This window comes from Sminthopsis crassicaudata, chromosome X (genome assembly GCF_048593235.1).
Source record: "Sminthopsis crassicaudata isolate SCR6 chromosome X, ASM4859323v1, whole genome shotgun sequence".
NCBI classification, from domain to species: Eukaryota; Metazoa; Chordata; class Mammalia; order Dasyuromorphia; family Dasyuridae; genus Sminthopsis; species Sminthopsis crassicaudata.
In genome coordinates this window covers 47,181,168-47,204,126 of record NC_133623.1, presented here as the reverse complement: position 1 = coordinate 47,204,126, position 22,959 = coordinate 47,181,168, and the positions used below count along the sequence as shown (strand labels likewise).

Here is a 22,959-nt window from a genome sequence, read left to right as displayed (position 1 = left end):
GGGTCTAGAGGACAGGCAAAGATATTTTGTAAATGCCCACTGTGCACAGATCCTGCCCAACTGAAATTTATTGAGGCCTTACAATATACAGAGTCCACAATGGGTTGGGAGATAAGCAAAGTTGATATTAAATGCTCATTGTATACAAAGCCTGCCCAATTAAAATTCATTGGGGACTTACTGTATTCAAAGTCCTCAAGGGGCTGGGAGAAAGGCAAAATTGATATTAAATGCCCAGTGTGTATAGAGCCTGCCCAACACATTTATTGAGGCCTTACTGTATATAGAGTTTTTAAGGGCCTGGGGATAGGCAAAGTTAATGGTAAACACTCACCTTGTGCTTGACAAGAAATAAAGTTCATATTAAATGCCTCCCATGTACAGAAAATGTCCATCTAACATATATTAAGGGCTTGCTGTGTACAGAGTCTTTAAGGGGCTATGGCACAGTGAAAGTTGATATTAAACGCCTACTCTGTACAGAGCTTGCCCCACTAACATTTATTGAGTGCCTACTGTGAACAGAGTCCTTAAGGGATCAATGAGAGGTAGTGTAGATATTATATGCCCCCTGTGTACAGAGCCTGCCCAATTAACATTTATTGTGGGTTTGCTGTATGCAGAATTCTCAAAGGGCTGGGGGAGAGGCAAAATTGAAGGTGGCAAATACTCATTGTGTTCAGTAGTCCCCAGTAACCTTTATTGAGTGCTTACTAATTATAGAGTCCTAAAGGGCTGAAGGAGACAATGTTGAGTATTTGTTCATGAGTGCCTACTGTCTACAGAGTCTCTTTGTCTATCTTTTATTAAGTGCTTATTGTGTGTGCTACCCTATTCTTAGAGTTTGAGACAAACAGAGTTTATAAGGTTAGAGGGTCAAATAATCTCAGGAGCTATCTATTCTAACCGCCTCACTCTGCAAATGGGTAAACTGAGCCCCAAAGAAGGAAATGACTTGCCTAATATCACACAGGTAATAAACATCAACACTGAGATATAAGGTTAAGATAAACAATTCAACAACCAATTATTAAGCATCTACTGTATTCAAAGCTTATCCAGCCAACTTTTATTTAAGTGCCAACTGCAAATTGAGTCCTGGGCTGTGGGAGATTCAAACTTGAGGTAAGCCAATTCAACTATTATGCATTTACTAAGTATAAAACCTGGTCTACTAACCTTTATTAACTTCTTATTGTATTAGAGGACTGAATTAAGGTTTGAAGAGATGTATAGTTGAGGTAAATCAACTAAAAAATTGTTAAGCACTTACTGTATAAAGAGCTTATCTAAAAAGAGTTATTGAGTACTTAATAGAATCTTGTGCTCATGCTTACTTTATTAAGCACCTACTATGCACAGAGTCAGTGGACATTTATTTATTAAGTACTTTCTCTGTGTAAAAAGCCTGTGATCAGATTTGGTGGAGATAGAAACTTGTGGCAATTCAAATAGATTAATTTATTAAGTGATTGCTTTGTATAAAGTCTAACATATATTAAGCACTTACTGTATGCTGAGCTTTGTGTCCTGGGTTAAAGGTCAAATATTTCATTTAAAAGTCATTCATCAAACATGTCCAAGTAATATGCATTAAGTATCTACTGTGTAGAAGATTCAAAGTTCAGATGATTCGACTGTTTGTTGTTAAGTGCCTGCTGTATACAGAGTCTCAATAATTTTTATTATATGTTTGCTGTATATAGGATTCCATGTTCAGTTTAAGGTGCTGATATAGAGTTAAGGAAGTTCAGTGAAAAGTATTTATTAAGTCCTACTGTATACAGAGCTGTCTAAATAACATACATTACATATATATATACATACATATATATACATATATATGTGTATATATAAATATATATACATATATATACATATATATGTGTATATATAAATATATATACATATATATGTAAAATATATATGTATATATTATATGTATGTATGTATGTATATATATAAATTGTATATGTATACCTGCTATATTTAAAGACCTGTACTCCAGGCCAGGGAAAATACAAAGTTGCGATAAATGAATTCATCAGTTATTTATTAAACAACTACTGTATGCAGAGTCTGGGTAATTGACATTTATTAAATTATTATTGTTTGCAGAGCTCTTTACTCATGACTGGGGGCCATGTAGAACTGAGATAGTTCAATTAAAAATTCTTTAGTAAGTGCCTGTTGTGTGCAGAGTCTGTTCAACCAAAATTTATTAAACTATTTGCCAAGCTCCATGGGAGATGCAGAGTTGAAACAAATCAATTTAATAACGAATCACTAAGCACCTACTGTTTGCAAAGCTAAGTCAACTAATATTTATTAGGCATTTAATATATGCAGAGCTTTTGACCCAGGGCTGCAAAGATGTAAATTTGAGATAGCCATTTAACCACTATGTATTAAGCACCTATGAAAAGATCAACTAATCCAATTCAAATCCTATTTGTTAAGCATCTAATGTATAGAGAGCCTAATCAGATGTTGTTTATTAAATGCTTATTGTATATGAAGCCATGTGCTCAAAACTACAGGGCATGAAAAATCAAGATAATTCAATTGATAGTGATTTATTAAGTCCCTGCTATATGCAGATCAGGTTTAAACAACATGTAGTAAGCATCTCTGTGTACAAAACCCCATGGGAGATGCATAATTGAAAATGAATCAATTTAACAATCATTCATTAAACACCTACTGTTTTCAGAGGCTGGCCAACTAATATTTAATAAGTGCTTGCTGTATGTAGATCCATATGCTTAGGGCTAGCAAAGTGCAGAGTTGAAAGAATTCAATTCAGCAATGATTTGTGATTTATCGAGCAGTACTCTGAGCGATCCCTAAGTGACTAACATATATTAAGTGCTTATTGTATACACAACCAGATATTTAGGCTGAAGAATTGCAAAGTTGATCTAATTAAATTCAATATAGATTTATTAAATTCCTGCTTTTGATGGAGCAGGATCAAACAGCATGTATTAAGCACTTATGGTTTGCATAGTTTTTTGGGAGATGCAAAGGTGAGATAAAGCAATTCAACAATTTATAATTTTTCAAGCTATACTCTGCAAAGCCTGGTCAACTGACAAATATTAAATGCTTATTGTATACAAAACAAGTGGTCAAGCTGAAAAGCCACAAAGTTGATCTAATTCAATTCAATAAAGCTTTATTAAGTGCTCCACCTTTGGTGAAGCAGTATCAGACAGCATGTATTAAGCACCCATTGTTTACATAGCTTTGAGGGAGATGAAAAAGTGAGATAAATCAATGCAATTATTGCTCATTATGTGCTGAATGTATGCAAAACCTTCCCAGGTAACATTCATTAACTGCTTATTGTATTCAGAGGCTTGTTTATTAATTATGTATTCTATGTCAAGGCTAACCAACTCACATTTATTAAAGGTTTACTGTATGTATAAGCCTGCCCTCAGTATTGGGGACAATTAAATGTTGAGATCATTCATATTAAAACTAAGTTATTTATTACTTATTGTGTGAAAAGCTTGTCCAATTAACATTTATTAAAGCTAGTGTAACAGAATCCTGTGTTCTGGACTGAGGGAGGTACAAAGTTGGGATTATTCCATGTTATAGTCATTTGTTAAGTGCCTACTGTGTGCAAAACATGTTCAATTAACATGTATTAAACATCTGCCTATTCTGGGTAGCTTAGAGAAGCAAAAAATGAGGTGTCAAATTCCTAACTATGTATTAAATACTTATATTCAGAGTTTATTCAAGTAACATTTATTAAGTGCCCACTCTATTCATGGGTTCAAAGAGATGAGAAATCAAGATGATTTAATTCCAACCATTTATTAAGAGCCAACTGTTGGTAAACCCTTATTTAACCAATCCATCTTAAGCACCTATTGTGTGCAGACCCCTTTTAATCTGATCTGGAGGAAGTACAGAATTGAGTTAACCTAATATAGTAATTACTTATTAAGTATGGTATTCAAAGTCATCTCACATACCATTTATTCAGCACTTATTGTATGTGGTTCCTGTGTTCAGAACTGGGGAAGATGAGAAATTAAGGTCATTTACTTCAAAAATCATTTATTACATGTCTACTGTATACAAGAGGTTATCTAACTAATATTTATTAATTGCTTGTTGTATGTAAAACTGATTAGGGGATACAAAGTAGAGATAATCCAATTCAACACACATTTTAAAATGCCTTTTATGTTCCCCACCTAGCTAACTAACAATTATTGAATTCTTATTGTGTCCTGAGCTCTGTTCTCTCGGAAGGGGAAAATGTAAGGTAGAGATACATTGAATCAAAAACCATTTATTAAGTGTCTACTTGAGCAATAGTCGTCCAAATAACATTGATTAATTGCTTGCTGCATGCATAGGTCCAATTTTGGGGACCAGGGAAAATACAAAATTAAGAGATTTCAATCAAACACTACAGGCATTTATTATGCTTCTACAGTTTGCAGATCCTATACTCCAAATTGGAGAAGATACGATATTGACAGAATTCTTATTAAGCTTCTGCTAGTGCAGAGCACTATGCTCTAAATTAGGAAGATACAGAGTAGAGAGAAATCAATTCAACTCAAACATTTATGAAATATTGCATAAAACACTGTGTTATCTCCAATCTGTGGAATATGCCACATTTAGGTGATGCAATACAATAAGCATTTAAGAAGTACTTACTGCATGAAGTGAGATGGAGATACAAAAAATAGATGAGAATGATCCCAACCCTTCATGGAGCTTATGGGACCCTTTATGCCAGAGTAGTTTCTCCTGTTCCAAATTTAGTAGGGCTTCCCTGACTGACATTTGCCTGTGTCAGGTTTACTAAGACAACATTGTCCTTGAACTGTACTAAATATTGTTGACTGCCCTCTGGGGTCAGCTCAGCAGTGCTTGGTATAAAAGTACTCAGAAACTTATCAGTGCCCTGAACTCTTAAGAAATGGCCACCCACTTGGGTATGATATTCAATGACATAAAGATAGCCTGCAAGTTGGCACAAAGTTTTCTTCATGGCTCCTCCAAAGAGGTTGGCAATGGCTCCCATTTCTAGAGCACTTTAAGTGAATCTAATTAAAATAAGAATATCTTGTTTCTACCACCTGTCTTCTATTGGGCAAGTCATCTCATCTACATAGGAAGACTCTCCTTTCTTCTCTGTAAAATGTGGAGGTCAACTTAGATGACCTCTAAAGAACCTTCCAGCTATGATATTTGATGGCTCTGTGGCAAACTAGCCATGCGACATTAGGCAAATCACTTCCTCTCTGGATATCAGTATCCCCATCTATAAAATGAGGTGGTTGGACTATACAATCTCTAAGGTCCTACTGAGCTTTAAACTTTTTGTTCCTGTAAAAGGTGCAGCAAAAAAAAAATGATTTAAGTTGAATCTAATTTCCCCACAGAAACAGTGGTATAATAAGGGTTGTATTAGTGACTCAGGAGGTCTGAGGTTGGTCTTTCACAGAAATGACGACAAACATCACATTTAATCAACTATAAACGATCTATCTGTACAGTATAAAGCTATCTAACTTGCATGTAATTTAATTAAGCATGACAACACACTAACCAATTACAAACGATTTTATTTAATATAAGATAATATCAGGGTGAAGTATACAAGGTCCTTATTTCCTTGATAATTCTTGCTTTCCTTTAATGCAGCAAATCAAAAGGTGAAATGTCATTAGGCTCATGGAATTCAGAATGGCTTTTTGAGGGAGATGTTCATAACTATTTTGAGAAGACTTTGGGCTACCCTGAGATTTTTGGAGAAATTAGTTCAGGGATGTCTATTTGGTGACCCTTTTTTTACTTACTTCAGACACCTCTGAAGAAAGTGGTGATTAGAGATCAAGTTATTATTCTTCCCTTGTTCAAAAAGAGAAAGCCTTCGTGCTTTCTTTAACTGCAATTTCATAAGTATAAACAGCATTACCTTGCCCTTAGGTTTTATAATACATAACCTGTCATTAAAATACATGAACTAACTCTCATCAGCAATGGATTTTTCATCCCTTTTCTTTGCTTTATAGCACCCCCAAACTGACTTGGTTGGGGGCCAAACCAAAAAGCCTATACCTTAGTTGTCCTCAAACTTTTTAAATAGGGCGGCAGTTCACTGCCCCTCAGACTGTTGGAGGGCAGGACTATAGTAAAAAAAAAAAAAAAAAAAAAAGAAAACTCACACTCTGTCTCCGCCCCTCAGCCCATTTGCCATAACCCAGCAGGCCGCATAAACGTCCTCAGTGGGCTGCATGTGGCCCTCGGGCCATAGTTTGAGAACCCCTGGCCTATAGCATTGAGTTGGGTCCTGAATCTACTTTTCTTTAAGTATTGCCCATTGTTTTATGATAGTGTGTTACAACCATTATCAGAGTACAGCTTATTCTTTTGATCAGCCAGCTTTGAAGGACAGAAGATAAACTGTGACCCTAAAGTCACAATATCCTTTTTGAAAAACAAACTTTAGGAACTCATACATTCAAATGAACATTTTTCAGTGTGTTCACCTTAGGAAGGCATACAATTCTTTAGCTCAAACTATTTCTGAAATTCCTCCTTTGGCTTTCAAAAACACCAAAAACAAGAAAATTAGTTTTTAGAGTTACTAGAACCCAGCTAGTGAGTAGTAGAAAAGAGAGTTAGATGCCCTAGGGAGCACGGGGAAGGAAAAGATAAGGCAGAAAATTAAATAATTGACAATAACGGGCTGTAATAATGGCAAAAACCATGATGCAGGCAATGAGAACTGTGGGCATATAGGAGAGAGCACTGTGGCCTAGGACAATCAGGAAAAACTCCCTGGAAAATATGGCACTCAAATTGGCTCTGGAAAGATGGATGGGTTTTAAATTAATGCAGAATTGGGAAAGGGAAAGAAAGCATCAAAATATCTTGGCATTCCATTTCTTGGAAGTCCATTGGGTTGAAAGAACAAGACTATTTCTAAAGTCCAATAACTTAGAGAGTATATATCCTCCCTAAGAATAATATCGTCCTTATTTATATTCCCACTTTTTGAATAATAATAATGTATCTATTTGTTGATATTCCATCTTATTGAATAACAATATATCTACTTATACCCCCTCTTTTAAAAACTAATATATCTATTTACTTACCTCCCTTTCGTAGGAATAACAATATATCTATTTCTTAATATTGTCTCTCCCCTTAGAATGGTAGCCCCTTGAAGGTTAAGATTTTTTTTTTTTGCCTTTCTCCAGTTCCTAGTACAGGGCCTGGCATATAGTAAGTACTTTAATAAATGCTTACTTGCTTAATAAAAGCTGACATTCAGAAGGCAGTGTGCTATAATGGATAGAGAGCTGGCCTCATGGTTGGGAAGAACAAAGTGAATGATAAAATGCAGTGTAACTGTTAGGAAAGAAGGAACGTACTGAAGGCACTGAAGGTTTAGAGCAATGCCCTTAAAAACCCTGAGATAGCAACATCAAGAAGGACCATGATTGTTCATAGAACCAGAGCATCTTAGGGTTGAAAGTGCCTGGCACATAGTAGGCCCTGCTACAATAGAAGCTTTTAAACTTAATATGGCTACAGATGATCCTACTGGAAAGAATCTGGAAAGAAAGATTGTGACTTTCTGGGCAAGAAACAAAATCTTAGGGGCACAGATGGTGTTTCATCACATTATATTCGCCCCTCCAGAGAAGGGGTCTAGAAGGGGTTATTCAAATACTTCAGGATTTGTGAAACAAACTCACCCAGGAGGATGGGGTCATGAAAGGCAGCTTCCCTAGCTCCTTACAAAACTGTTGTCAGAAATTTTCCTATTTGTTATTTCAACTCAGGACCCACTGGGTGACAACTAGCTAATCTGTTAAAATGATCTGAGTTAATCTTTTAATCCAATTGTCTCAGATCCTCAAAATGCAGGATACAGTGGGCTAATAATACAACATCAGTCCTCCTTGTGGTTTAATTCATTAATGACTCTTGTAGTAGTCATTTCAAGATGAAAAGGAGCGAGAAAGACACAAGACTGAATGGGGAAGAAGGATACATTGGGGGGGGGCAAAGAGGAATTGTAGGATTTAGGGCTAGAAGGGTTTCTAAACATTGAATTCAAACCCCATAGAAACATCTACGTGGAGTAATGGATAGAGATCTGGGTTTGGAGTCTTGAGTTCAAATCCTGCTTCAGACACTTAGTATCTGTGAAAAAAGTCACTTACCCTTTGTCAGCTGAGTTTCCTCAGTAAAATGGGGTTAACAATAGCACATACTACTTCACAGAGTTGTTGTGAAGATGAAATGAGATAGCATATATAAAGCTCTTTGAAAACCTTCAATCAGTACAGAAATACTCACCATCATTATTATTTTTTTTTTTTTGGTGAGGCAATTGGGGTTAAGTGACTTATCCAGGGTTACACAGTTAAGTGTTAAGTGTTGGAAGCTGGATTTGAACTCAGGTCCTCCAGACTCTTGGGCTAGTGCTCTATCCATGACCCAGGATCATTTTCAAAAGAGGAAACTGAGACCTTGAGAGGGTGAATGATTTGCCCAAGATCACATGGTAATGAAGTAATCGAGTTGGGATTTGAACCTTTGGCTTTTGATTTGAAAAGCTGAAGTTCGTTCTTTTGCTCTGTGTCTGCTGTCTTGGAACATACTTGAGATAAAACTGCATAGGTGGCCTCCTCTCTTGTTTGTTGGGAAGCTTGACTAACCTAGAGTGAGGCTTAGGAACAAGTTGGCCAATGATGCAGCAAACATATAAAGTGTTGAGTATCTCCGATGGGTCTTGCCTTACGCTTCGCATCTTTCTCCTGCTCTGCTTCTGGCTCCTTTTGCTTACTCTCCAGTAGGGCCTACGAGGGTTATCCTCCCCTCGTAGCCTCTAAGCTTTGCTCCACCCTTCCCAGCCTTATGCCTTTTTTTGAGATTTATTCTTCTATTGCTGGGCCAGAGGAAATGACCATTTTGGGGGGGGAGGGCAATTCATATCCGTTTGGTTTCCTTTTAAGATGATAAGTTCTTGGGCTGGTTTTCAAGAGTTGTGTGGTTTCTTGTGTTGCTCTTTCTTTGTGGGGATGATCTTAATCCTGATGGCTAGGGGTCAGAGTGACCTCCTTCCATGATGGGATTGCTGGGATGGGTAAGAGCAGATGGGAAACCCAACTCCGGACACCTAACGACTGACACTCTGGGAGCCAGGGATCTGGATTGACTGTCCCCAGAAGTGGAGTGATGTTGATTACAAGCCATTGATAGCACTGTTGAACAGTGCTAGACAAGCCTAGATCCCAGACTGCCTTTGGAATCCTCATCCAGATGATGGAGTACAGGGGCAGGGCAGGTTGGAAACATGGAGTGTGCTATGCAGGACCTGACTTGGAGTCAAAACACCTGGATTCAAGTCCCCGCTGTTATACCTCTGAGCTGTGTGATCCTAGATAAGCCATTTAAGTCTCTCTGAACCTCAGTTTCCTCCTATGTAATAGGAGGCTAGTAATACTTGCGTATCCTCTTTCATGGGAGGCATAGAAAGCACTTTGGAAATTTTGAAGCTATCATAATTGTAACCATCCCAGATAGAGTGCCATATTAGGGAACCCTAAACAACTGGGGGTCTGAGTCTCTTGAAAAGGGGGAATCAGGGCAAGCCAGTTGAAAGGAGTGATGTTGATTACAAACTTCCCAGGTTTGCTGGGGGCTATCTCTGCCCTTAGATCCTCCACTGGAGAACTAGAAGTAGAATAGGGTGAGAAGCTTAGGCTTTTGTTTACTACGACCACAGTCTGTGGTTCCCTTTCTGCCTGAAGCATCTCCCCTCCCCACCAACACCCCTGCTTGCCTTCTCACCACCTAACCAGCTCTACCCCTCCGGTTTGGTCCTGTGACAGTGAGACCATTCTGTGTGGCTCCTTCAACCTGGAATCAGAGGACATGCTAAGGAGATGGTCAAGCCCAGAAGGGGCAACTTAACAACTTGCTTCTCTGTTTTTGTGCTTTCTTTAGTGACTACTCTCGGCAGCATCCCTGGAATCGGAAGAGGCCTAGGGATGCAGGCCGTATTCATTCAGAATCTCTCGGAGCTGGAGCGTACCAGGCTTCGGGAGATAGCCTTCTTCTGCCTTCAGGAGAAGAATCCCACCTGGCCCATCAAGATGCCCAAAGGTAAGACCAAAAGGACCCAAGAAGGGCCATTGAAATATTTCTCCTCCCACTTTTGTCTTTGACTCTCCTGGGCAACTGGAAAGATTCTCACCAGCTTCTCAGTCTCAGCCAGTCCAGGCTCCAGAGGGGAGGGGGACAGGGCTGTTGTTATGGGAGGTTTTGGAGAGAGGACCCGGATTTTCCTTTCAGTTCTGCCACATCATCATCGGATGCCTTAGGACAAATCTCCAAATTGCCCTCATTTATAAAATGAGGGTACTAAAATGGATTTTGACAGGGGCTGGAAGGCTGGCCCTAATCTGCCTCTGACACTTATTTGCTTTATAACAGTGGGAAAATTGCTTAATCTTTCAGACCACCCCCTAGCAATTCTCTAAAACTTCAACAAGATCAATTCAACTTTTCTACAGTAAGGGCAGTTCCAGATCCCTGCCCTCCTCACCCTCCAAAAAACAAAAAGAAAACAAAGCAGCAAAAAGCCCACAAACCAATCCCAACCTTATCTTTAGCTCCGGAAAGTACTTCATCAAGATCTGTTTACTAAGGCAGGTGGTAGAATGGGAGAGGCACCTGGCTTGGAATCCAGATCTCAGAATTGACTTTACTCGTGATTCTGGTATGATTTTGAAGAAATCACTTCCTTTTCCTTAGAGGTCAGGTTTTACTCTGCAAAATCAGGGTGCTAACTAAAGTGATCTCGAAGGTTTGCTTTGGCTCCTAATTCTTTACAACCACACCATACCAGAGACCACTGCCAGGCCTGGAGGATTGCTAAAAATCCTTTCCAGCATCTTCATTTGGTTACTGCATCGGAAGCAATTTCATCACAAAATTCATTGCAGTTGAGTACAGGTGCCCACCACTCTGCTTTATACACGATCGACTAGTGTTTTAAATTGGATTTTGAAAGGATTTTAGGCAAGCTGCAGGTTGGGATGAGAGATGAGTGGAGGGTGAGGTTCAGGAATCAGCCTCTCCTGTTGAAGGTGTCATCTCTCTCTTTGCCAATCGTGTTTGGGAAAGTCAATTCTGAGCCTTTTGTGATGACTTAAGCACCTTCTTGCTTATCCTCTTACAAACCCCTAAGCTCTTGCTCCTTATGTTTGAGACTAGTAGTCAAGCAGAGCATGGGGGATAATAATATCAATACTTATTGGGAGCTGCACAGACATACTACAGTGAACAACTGAGTCAGTAGCCTCAGTCGAACTTGATTTGCCCCGCAGTCCAGTTGGCACACATTGGCCGGACGTGCCATGGGCATCCAGTTGGCACACATTGGCCGGACGTGCCACGGGCACCAATTTACTGGAGTGGCCTGGGGTCTGGATTTCACTGAGCTGGGTAGGTGGTATGCTGTAAATACAGTCTTCATCAGTTCCAGTTGCCGTGGGCAGAGGCATTAAATAATGCATGTCATTGTCGGACGGTAATAACACTGCCCAATTATGTGATCAAGGCAGCTTCAGACCCTTTCTGAGGTAAGGAATTATCTGCAGGCATTAGGGCTAAGGTAGCCATGATCATCCCCTTCCTTTCTTCTTCTTCCCCCTCTTCCCCACCTCCATCCTCAAGTCAGAGGGATAGAGATTGCTATGAAACCTTTTGCATTGACTGATTTGGAAATGACCAGAGTGAAGAGAGGAGGAAGCCCAAAAGTCCACGGTGGGTGGGTATGTGTCGTGGAAGGGAGGGGTGATGATTGCCAAAAACATTCTAAACATTGGTCAGTCCTTTGTGCCAGTTACATCTTCAAAAAGTGACCACCCACAAACAGATTTGCCTCCCCATTGTCCTCTTTTGAGAGAGTCAGTAGAGAGAGTAGTAAAAGAAAACTGGATTTTGAGCCAGAAATCTTGGCTCTGCCACTTACTAACCATATATCCCTAGGTGGAACCTCAGTTTCCCTTTCTGTAAACGTGGGATGTTAATTTTTCTCCTGCCCACCTCCCAGAACTTTTATGAATAAAGTGCTTTGTAAAGCCTAAAGCACTCTAGAAATGGGAAATATTATTTTTGCCATTTTGACAAGCAATTTAAAAAGAGACATGCTAGGGCTAATGGCACAGTTTCTCCCTTTGAGCAAACGATCTTGAAGGCTCACCCAGCCAATACTGCTAGCAATGGCGGTTGTGTAGTCCAAGCCCTTGAGAGGCACCAAAGGATGAAGAATATTTCTCCTGAGAACCCAGTCCTTGGGGACACTCAGTCCCAAGGTAAGGGCTGAATGATTGATAATAGTCAGTAAACAATATACAGAGCCATGTGATAAGGGGTCCCAGGCAACAGATAATGCAGAGAAAGTACGCGCTCCACTTAAATGGTTGACTCTAATGTAATTCTGAGAAACCCTAACATAGATGGCTTGGTTATTTGTGTCTCTCTAATTTCCCACTCGGAATTACATTCATGTTTGGGTAGCTTGTTGCTGCTCTTATTATTTCGAAGAGATGTTTATTAAATTTCCTTTATACTAGGACACAATCATTTGGTTTTCTGGTTCTGCCCATCATTCTCTTCAATACCCCCTCCTTCTTCATGATTCTGAGGCAGATGGCCTTTGAATTCTGGGTTTGGGGTGCCTCTCATTTGGGGAAACTAGAGTTGGGGGGCAAGGAAGGAGCAAGGGAGGAAAATAGCCCTTTTTCTTTCCATTTCTTTAAGCTGTTTGTTCCTTTTCCATTCCCTATTCCATGGTTTCCCCCCCACCCCGCCCTCGGTATAAAGAGAAAAGAATATTTCTGGGTTCACATCCCAGTTCAGCCACTTACTATCAGTATAAACTTGGGCAAATCTCATCAAAATTCTAGTTGTCAATTTTCTGATCTGCCAAGTGGGTGAGGGGAGAGGAGGAATGCTCCTAAGTGATCACTATTCCTCTGGCTTTAAAATCATGTTATCTTGTTGTTAAGGAAGAAACAATGGAATGCTTTGTATTGAGGGATCATTATACCTAGAAGGTCTTAGAGGCCATCTAGTCCAACTTCCTCATTCAACAGATGAGGAAACTAAGGCGCAGAGAATTGGACTTGCCCAATATTACATAGGAAAGAAGTAGCAGAAATGGGATTCTAATTCAGGTCCCCAAATCCAGGGCCTTTCTCATGCCTTCTGAAGTCCCTTCCAATTGGGGCAATTCTTAGATTTAAGCAGAACTTTCTGTTTACAAAGCAATTATGTGTACCTTATCTCATTTAATCTTCTCAGCAATAATCTGAAGGTATGTTGGGCAAGCATTTTCATACTCATTTTATATATGAAGAAAACAAGGTTTGGAGGGGTTAGGTTGTTAAATGACTTGGCCGATGGCTTACAACAGTGTCCCATAGTAAGGCGGAGCTTGACCTTGAATCCAGCTCTTATGACTTGTGCTATAAGTGGAAAATATAATGAATTTGTAGTCTGGTATCCTGGGGCTAGTGTGAGCACCATCCTGTATTAGCTATGTGACCATGGACAAGTCATCCAACCACTCTAAAGCCTTAGTTTCCTCATCTATAAAATAAAGGGATTTGACTATATGACCACAAATAATTACTCTAGTTTGAAAATAAGATGATAGTATATCTCCAAGTGTAGTAGAAAAGACTACAGCATGTTGCCTTCTGGAAAAGGCACTTTCTTGCCTCTTTCTTGTACTAAAACCCCATTGGCTAATGTTGATGGGTTGAACCAGTTTGCTCAAGGGTTAGAACCTGTCATTTATGAGATCAAAGCCACGAGTTCCATTTCTGTGTTGGCCAGTTAGCTATAGAAAGAAAACAATTCTATTCCATGGTCTGGACTAGACTGACTCGTTCTAGATTGGCATTCTCATCCTCAGTGTGAGTTATCCCCATTACTGGAAACCGGAGCCAAAGTGACCATTCTTTCTCTTGATGGTGGGTGCACAATGTTTCTCTATGCAAGATAGTCCATTTTACCCCGGGAGAACCATAAAGGGAGAATCTGCACTTGTGGGTCTGGAACCTCCTATTCCCAGTGGAGTGGTTGTGCTAATACAGTCAATTAATTGCTCTCCTGCAGCTCAATTGCTTTGTTGTGTGACTGACTGATGCTTTGGCTCATTTGGCTTGGTTGGGTGCCAGTTCCTGCTGGCGCTGCTGAATTGCTTCAGGTCTATTTGGCAAGCACTGCTTAAGTACCAGCTGTGTGCAGAGCACTGTATTAGGAACTGGGAGAGATGCAAAGTGTAAATGATTTCACTCAAAAAACAGTGATCAGGCATCTACTGTCAATCAATTAACAAGCCTTTATGAAGAGCCTCCAATGTGCAAGGCCCTTTGGTAGGCACAGAGGATACGAAGACAAAAATGGGGGGAAAATCCGTCCCTGCCCTCAGGGAGCTTACATTCTATGTACAAAATAAATAGGAGGCTATTTTGATAAAATTGTAGAGTTCACCTAAGACAAGGCTCCTGCCCTCATGGAGTTCACAGTCTAGTTGACTGATGGAGGGAATCTCGTTCAGGAGCCATGGGGACTATTCCCGAATTAGCGGGAGACACACTTGTCTGCCTTCTTCACATTTCATTTCCTGTCCCAGTGCCTTTGTACTTTGTACTGGCTGTTTCCCATGCTAGGGATGCCCTTTCTCCTCACTCCCATCCCTTAGAATCCTTTATTTCCTTCAAGGCTCAGCTCAAGTATTTTTCTCCTAAGTGAGATCTTTTCTGGAGCCATCCCCCCATCTCCAGCCGCTTTTTCCCCTAAAAATATCTTGCACATATTTCATATTATATATATATATATATATATATATATATATATATATATATATATATATATATATTCCTGCTTTCTGACTCCTCAATACCTAATACAATGCTTGGCACATAGTAGGTGCATAATAAATGCTTGTTAGTTGATTGATGATCACTTGTCAGAGATGCTTTAGGGGTTCTTAACCTGAGGTCAACGAATGGTTTTCAGAGGGTCTGTGGACTATGATGGAGAAAAGTTTGTATTTTTATTTTCATTAAGGTCTAATTAAAATCGAGCATTTCCTTCAATTATGAATTTTAAAAGGCACCCATTATTCTGAGAAGGACTCCACTGGTTTTTACTAGCTTGCCAAAGGAGCTCCGAACCCCCAAAAGGTTAAGAACCTCTCCCACACAAGGAGCTCACACCCTGGGTGGGAAGTAAAGCAGATAGTCTCCAAAATTGCTTCCAGCCCTGCGAATCTCTGATTTCTCACCCGAGTCTGATTTTTTTTTTTCATCTGTGTGGGCTGAACTCGGTGAGATTGAAGGTAGAGACGACTGGCATCGGTCTGATAGCTGAAGGCACTGAGCAGAGCTAGGGAGTCAGCATGGCAGTACTCGGCTTGGGGCATTAGAAGCTAGAGGCAAATTGAGGTTTGAGGGCATCTCCTGTTCTTTTTAATGAAGAAGAACTAGGACCTTAATATGAGTCAAATTTAATAACATGCAATCCCAGATTTGAGTCCTTACTGGGGTCACATACTGAGCCTTAATCCTATCTCCAGACTGAGTTCTTGACTTCTGGCTCGATTGAACTGTGACCTTTGCCCTAAACTGGATCTTTGCCTCTGGCTCCAGACTGAGCCCTCCAGTGTTATAGGGAGAAGAAAGTACTCTTTCTTTTTCTTTCTTTTTCTTTTTTTTGCATATCTTTTGTTTTTACATCACCTTCATTTCAAAATATATTCCTTCCCATTCCTTTCTCAGAGAACCATAACCTACAAGCAAGAATTAAAAAGTGAGAAGAAAAAGGCAGTTCAGCAAAAGCAATCAACTGAGCCTGGCAGTGTATGCACTATTTCACACCCCTAGTCCCCCTCCTCTGCAAAGAAAGGAGGGGCATTTTCTTATCTAGAAGCGCATTTTTATGACATTGGATCTCCCCAACTCTGCTTTCCCTAGTCACAACTCCCCCTTCATCCCTGCCCCCCCCCCCCACAAAGCCTAGGTGATACGTGACATTTCCATAGCTGAGGTTATTGAGGAATTAGGGAAAGGGTGTCCAGAATTAAGAGAAGTGATGAGAGGGAGGAAATATGAGCGGAGAAATATAAGCCAGCAGAGAGGCTGCCCGAGGGGTGTATTGCTCTCCCCCCACCTCCATTTTCTTCTCCTGGCTCTTAGAAGGTTCTATGGTGAATCTTGCTGGAGAGGAAATGGTAAACAGAGGGAGACTTTGAAACACATTGAAGCTTTTGGTCCAGGAAGGCAAATGTGGAATTAAAAGCCAATAAATAACTACGAGGAAGCTTTTTGGTGCTGTTCCAGGGCTCCCTGGCCTCTGCAGCTTCCCCAGAATCCTGCTCAAGTCAGGCTGAGACTTTTATAACTACTGCCAAACTGACTTTTCTGCAGAGCCATGGGGCGTATGCCTTTTCCTTTATGGACACCCACTCCAGAAGCCTCCCCCAGCCCAGTGCTCTGGACTGCCTCTTTTGGCAGATGGAAACAGACAGAAAGAAGGAAAGACAGTCAGACACACAGAGATAGAGAGACAGAAGAAGAAGAGAGAAAAGAGACAGCAGACAGGAAAGAGAGACAGGAGCAGAGAGGGAGGGAGGGAAAGAGAGAGAGAAGGAGGGACAGAGAAGAGAGAATCAGAGAAGAGAGAGTCAGACAGGCAGAAGAAGAGAGAGAAAAAGAGACAGGAAAGACAGAGACAGGAGAGACACATACAGAGAGAGAAAGAGAGAAGAAGAGAGAGAAAAGAGAGAAGAGAGACAAAGATAGAAAGAAGAGAAAAAGGAGAGAGAAAGAGAAGCAAAAGGAGGGACAGAGAAAAGAGAGAATCAGACAGAGACAGAAGAAGAGAGAGAAAAAGAGACAGGAGAGACAGAGACAGGAGAGACACAGAGAGAGAAAAGAGAGAAGAGAGACAAAGGTAGAGAGAAGAGAAAAAGGAGAGAGAAAGAGAAGCAAAAGGAGGGACAGAGAGAAGAGAGAATCAGAGACAGAAGAAGAGAGAGAAAAAGAGACAGGAAAGACAGAGACACCTAGCTTGTGTTTGGAGTCCCAGGAAGGGGGAAGTTGCCACTTCCTTTCTTGGTTTTCCTTAACAAATATTTTTCCCTCTCATTTAGACCATTTAGGCTTCTGGGCAGCTTCCAGCCATTGCTCCTAGATCTGCCCTACTGGGCCAAGTGGAATGAGTCTAATTCCTCTTCGCCAGCCCTTCACAGACAGCTAGAAAATCTTCCCTTAAGTCTTCTCTTCTCTAGAATAAACACCCCCAGTTTCATGTTTTGACCTGTAGCTTTCTACCTGACATAAACAGGAAAAGGGAGAAGTTTACAAGAAATCAGTTTTTTTTTTTTGGGGGGGGCTTTAAAATTAAAATGAAATCTAAATTATTATTAGCTTCTAGTAGGGACCAAATGTTAACTATGGCCATAGTGTTTGATGGTAGAGGCATATAGAAGAGAAACAAGTGATTCCCATAGCCAGCTGGCCTGTCTCATTTCCGTAATAGTAGCCTACCAGACTGGCCTTCCTGTTGGACCTCCTAGGTGGGGGCCTTATAGGTTTAGCTGCCTCTTCCCTCTCCTCCCCGCAAATGAACTTGCCCAGGATTCTTAAGGCTCTAGAAAAGGATGGTGCTGAACCCATATTTTTGATTTGTTCCCCTTTCTTTCTGTAACTTTAGCAAACAAGAAGGGCAAATTCCTTCGCAAAAGGTTGGATGTTCTAAATCGTGACAAAAAAGGTAGGACCTCCAGTCATTGCCTGTTCTGGGTTGCCATGATGTGGGAAGATAAGAGGCGTGGGTAATATCGCATGATGCTGAGCATGGGGAGGGCAAAATTTGGGAGTGGGGTGGGGAGTGGGATTCTGATGTGACAATTCCAAGGATAAGGGGTGAATGGGAGTTTTGAATGGGGGCTATTTTCCATTTTGCCTTTGTACCCCCCCAGTGCCTAGCACATTGCCTTGTGCATAACAGGCATTTAATAAATTCTTATTGAATTCAACTGAATAGGGTGGGGGGGTGGTCAGTGGAACTCAGAACTTGACAATGGCTGTTCTTCTGCCATCACCCCTCTTGGGCAAGTCCCAGAATCCTATAAATACTACATCGAATAAAGGGAACTCATTGAACACTTCTTTCCAAGACTACAGATAGGGGATACCATTTCCACATGCTGTGGAACAAACTCCTTAGAATCATAGGATACTGGAGGAGATCCTGGAGACCACTGAATCCAACCAAGACCAGACTTGAGCCCCCTCTACAACATTCCTGACAAGGAGACATCCAGCCTCTGCTTGAAAGCCTCCAGATGATCGTGGGAATCAATCATCTCCTTGATCTGCCCATTCTCCTTAATTGCTAGCTGTCCAAATTGTTAGCCATGATAATGTTATAATAGATAATTGTTATCTAAGAGAAATATTTAATGATAGCTAGCCCAAGTTGTCCTCTCTGGAACTTCTACTCATTGCTCCTCTTGTAGCCAAGCAAAACAAACCTGTCCCTCTTCCATAGGACATCCTTCAGATGCTTGGAGATGATAATCGTGTCCCATCCCACTCCAAGTGTTCTCTTCTCCAAACTAAACACCCCCAGTTTCTTCAACTGATCTTTAGAAGACCCTTCATCATCATCCTAGCTCTCCTCTGGACATGCTCCAGTGTGTCAAAGTTTTTCCTAAAATGCCGTTCCCAGAACTGAATTTAAAGCTGGAGTCTTTCACCTGGATAATGTGGAAGATTTTATCAGATGCTTTGCTAAAATTTTATTTTTATAAGCTCATACTATGCTTTTATGATTTTTCTTTATTACCTATCCATATTTTCATCTCTTGTACATGACCTTAAAATCAAAGTTAGGATGAGTCCCCTGTGCATCCACATTGTTCTTTTCAGACATCTCTCTCTGCCTTTTCTTCCTCATTAAAATTGTTTCATTTTGGATAGTCTGAATTTCATTCTGCTGAACTTCTCATTCTTCCAGGGAAGGCTTACACAGCAGAATTCTAGGCTATGTTTTCCTTTTATGAAAGGAAACATTTTCCTTTGAAATGTGCTCTCCAAAAATCTAAGATAGTATATCAGATTATCCCTGATTTCCCTCCCCTTTCATAAAATCTGAAATGGAGTAATCACTTGTCCTCTAGGTTCTCATTATTTCCATCCCAGAAATTAGTTTCTCTTTATTGTTGAGAATCACATTTAGAATAGAAATTTTTCTTCTTCTTAATGACTCCTTTTCCTTCTCTTGTTTCTTTCCCCCTTTTGTTCAAGCCCTTCATCATCTCCAACCCTTCTCCTTCAGGTTGAGCTCTCTCTGTCTTCTTAAATTTTTCAAGTTCTTCCAAATTTCCCCTTACCCCAAATCAATCTCTGATCTTTTCCCCAATATCTTCATAATTCCTTCTCCTTTTCCTTTTTCAACCCAAATATTTCTCTTATATTCTCCTTAGAGTTTCTGTCTAGGATTCTTCAGTCCTCTGTACATTCCTCTGTTTTTCACCTCCCAGAAGCCAGCCTGACTTAGGTCGAATGGGAGATAATGAAGTCAGAACAGCTGCATTAGAATCACTGCTTTGCTAATTACTGCCTTTGTGAATTAGCATGAATCAATGTTTTAGGGCCTCAGTTTCTTAATCTGCCTCTTCATTAACCTTTTAGAAACTCAAAATTCTGATTCTTCAGAACATAGTAGTATGTGTCATACAAGCAGACCACATCACTTGAAAAACTCTAGTGTTAAAAAGATAAGTTTTTCCTTCCTGGGGGAAACTTGGGATCATGGAAAGTATTGTATAGTTTTCCAAATGCAATCTAGATTGCTCTCATCTAATCAATTCTGAGCACTGCCATCTACAATCTAAACAATAGGCATTCTATATCCAGTTGATTTTTCCCGTGTGCATTATAAGGATAAATTCTTCTTTGAGATGATTGAGTTCATTTAATAGGCTTTACAGTATTCTTGAACTTGATATAGTCCAATTTCCTGCAGACAAGAGCATGTGGAGGACTTCACCTGTATAGATACAGGGAATATCTCTTGTATTTGGCTTCTGTTCTGGACATCTTCCATCATGAGCAAATAGCTTTTGTGATTCATATGCCTTTCTGTTTCATGTTTCAATTGATTTTTAAAAATCCGCAGATTTTTTTCAACAAAGTCCTGTTTTATCTATTAAGAAGCCCTGCGTGGTATTAACATGTGCATGGGAAACACTTTGTTGCAGGAGAGTCTTTAAGCCTGCATTCTGTTCTACCCAATCAAATGCTTTTAAATAATCAACAAACAATACTTAGAGTGGGATCTTGTACTCCTTGAACCTTTAAGTCAAGTATGAGATTGTAAACAGTGTCTATTGTAGAATATTATTTATAAAAGCCTGCCTCATATTTTCACAAAGGATGCCTTCGATATGTAGGTAGATTCATCTCATAAAGATTTTGTTGAGATGAGAAAGTAGGCTTGTGGGTTGGTAGTTATCAATAACTTCTCAATCATCTTTTTTGTAGAGTATTAACATCCATGATTTTTTCCCACTTGTTTGTTATCTTTCCTTTTTTCAAATATTTTGGGTTTTTTTTTTTTTTTTTTTTGGTCTCTCCATTGTGGTGATTGATTTAATTTGATTCAACTTCCATAGGAATTAGTGATAGTCCATGTTAATGTCCCTTGTTCCTTCATCCATTTATTAGACATCAGTAGCCATTTAATTAGGTCAGCTTGGAACTGTTTTGATTGTATACCATGCTCACTTTTCATCTTTACACTTTTTTCCTAATTTGGTATTGATTTTGATCTTTACTTTAGCAAGTCAGTAGTCTTCAACATGACACCTGTGTCGGCAATAAGTTGTTTCATGTATTATAAGAGAAAGTCCGTTTCATTTTTGAGATGTTTCTTGTGAATGTCATTTTTTTTTTGTTATAAGCATTGCAAGATAAGATGACCAACTACTCTTTGAAATGATATTTCTTGTCTTTAGAAGTACAATGAAATCAACTTCATTTCTTTCCTTGTATTTTTTGGTATCATTTATAGTGAGAATGTCCAATATTGGATAATTTAGTTCCTTCGATGCTTTCACATTAGTTGGGGAATGGACAAGCAAGCATATCACATTTAGAGTGCCAACAGGTTAATAAATTGTCTAAAATAGTGTGATTCTTAGCAACTTCTACCCCTTTTCTACAGCTTTACCATTATAATTCAAGAAATGGAAGGGAACCATAGAAATCTAGAGTGCCATTTTGTATTTTTTTTTTGTTTTACAGTTTGCCATAGCCAAAGAACCTATCATCTAGATTAATCCCTCATGGTAAGGTTGTCCCCAGACAATCAATTAAAACTCAAGTAAGGGAACTTGGAGTTTTATTGTTCAGTCATTTTCAATTGTGTCCAACTCTTCATGACCCCATTGGGAGTTTTGTTTTTTTTGTTTTTTGTTTTTGTTTTTGGCAAAGATGTTTGAGTAGCTTGCCATTTCCTTCTCCAGCTCATTTTACACACGAGGAGACTGTGGATTAAGTGATTTGCCCAGAGTCACAGAGCTAATAAGTGTCTGAGACCAGATTTGAACTCAGGAAGATGAGTCTTCCTGACTCTAGACCTTGCACTCTATCCACTATGGCACCTAGTTCCCCCTTAATCTGGAAGTTACTGTCAGCCATTCCCTGAAGAATCACCTAAATTCTGTGTAGAACTCTACTCAATACTCCTCAAGCAAGTAGTAATGGAAGTAAAGAAGTTTCAGACAAGGACAACTAAAGTAATTGGAAGGATGGAGTGGTGGTGGCTATATGAGCCTGGCCAAAAAAAAAGTTGAGGCTTGATGTTTCTAGGCTCAGGAATGATGATGGAGTTGAGCAAATAAATTTGTTTATCAAGCTCTGGATGCTAAGTGGAGGGAGACTCTTGGAAAGATGAAAAGGAAAAATTTGGACAAAACAAAAGTCAAAATTTACTTTTGGGAACTCCTCTCCAGGGAGGATATAAACTAAAAGGACAAACAGTTTGATACGTGATTGGATCAATTTTTGGGTGACAGATCTGGACTGAGAGCCAAGAGATCAGGGTTTGAATCTCATAGCCACTGAGCAACGGTGGTTCCTCTTCCTTCTCTTGGCCTCAGTTTCCTCTTGTATATGATAAAGGGGTCTTACTGCTTAGATGATGTCTAAGATCCCCTTGGCCCTTGATCTATGAATCAATAATCCCTTGAGGGGTGATTGACAAGTCTTGAGTTCTAGCCACCTCTGCAAATTCCCATGAGCACACCCCTTATCCAAAAATGTATGCAGCTATCTTCCTGCACCTTCCTCTTTTGACCCAATTTAGTTTCCCCAGATAATGCTCAGACCTTTGGGATCCCCCTCTCCCAAGTCATTGCCAACGACTTGGCCAACAAACGGCAGAGGGAAGCTATGAAGGTTCCTCGGAGACAAGGCATTGATGTGGAGGCTTCCGTGCTTCGGTTCCTCACTGAGAAACATCGCCAGTGCATGCAAGGAGAACACTCCCTGCTGGGAGCCCTGATGGAGTATCACAGGGAGCCTCTGACTCCTCTGTTTGCAGATCATCCTCCGAAGATCCAGAGAAGGGTGAGTTCCAAACTTAGTATGGTACGAGGAAGTATTGTGTGTGCCTTGAGTACTATGTAGAATTGGGAGTTGTGATAACAATTATTCCAGAGAGGGTACTACCCTCACAAGGTTAATGGAGAAGGGCCAGAACTGGCTTCTCTGGTCCTTTCTTGGTGGAAGCAGCAGTAACCTGAGTTCTTGGACACTTGTCCTACAGTGAACAGTCTTGGATGGCTTAAGGAAAGTGGTTAAT

General features: G+C 40.0%; 1 protein-coding gene across 1 annotated transcript in view; it reads left to right on the top strand.

Moving 5' to 3' along the window:
• The window catches only part of LOC141549021 (rho GTPase-activating protein 6-like), a 43,761-nt gene that overhangs the window by 13,096 nt on the left and 7,706 nt on the right, over window positions 1-22,959 (top strand). Inside the window, exons 2-4 of the mRNA XM_074278380.1 lie at window positions 10,012-10,170; window positions 17,800-17,859; window positions 22,471-22,724. Of these exons, the coding sequence (XP_074134481.1) occupies window positions 10,056-10,170; window positions 17,800-17,859; window positions 22,471-22,724 (429 nt within the window). The 5' untranslated portion in view covers window positions 10,012-10,055. The remainder of the gene's footprint in view (window positions 1-10,011; window positions 10,171-17,799; window positions 17,860-22,470; window positions 22,725-22,959) is intronic.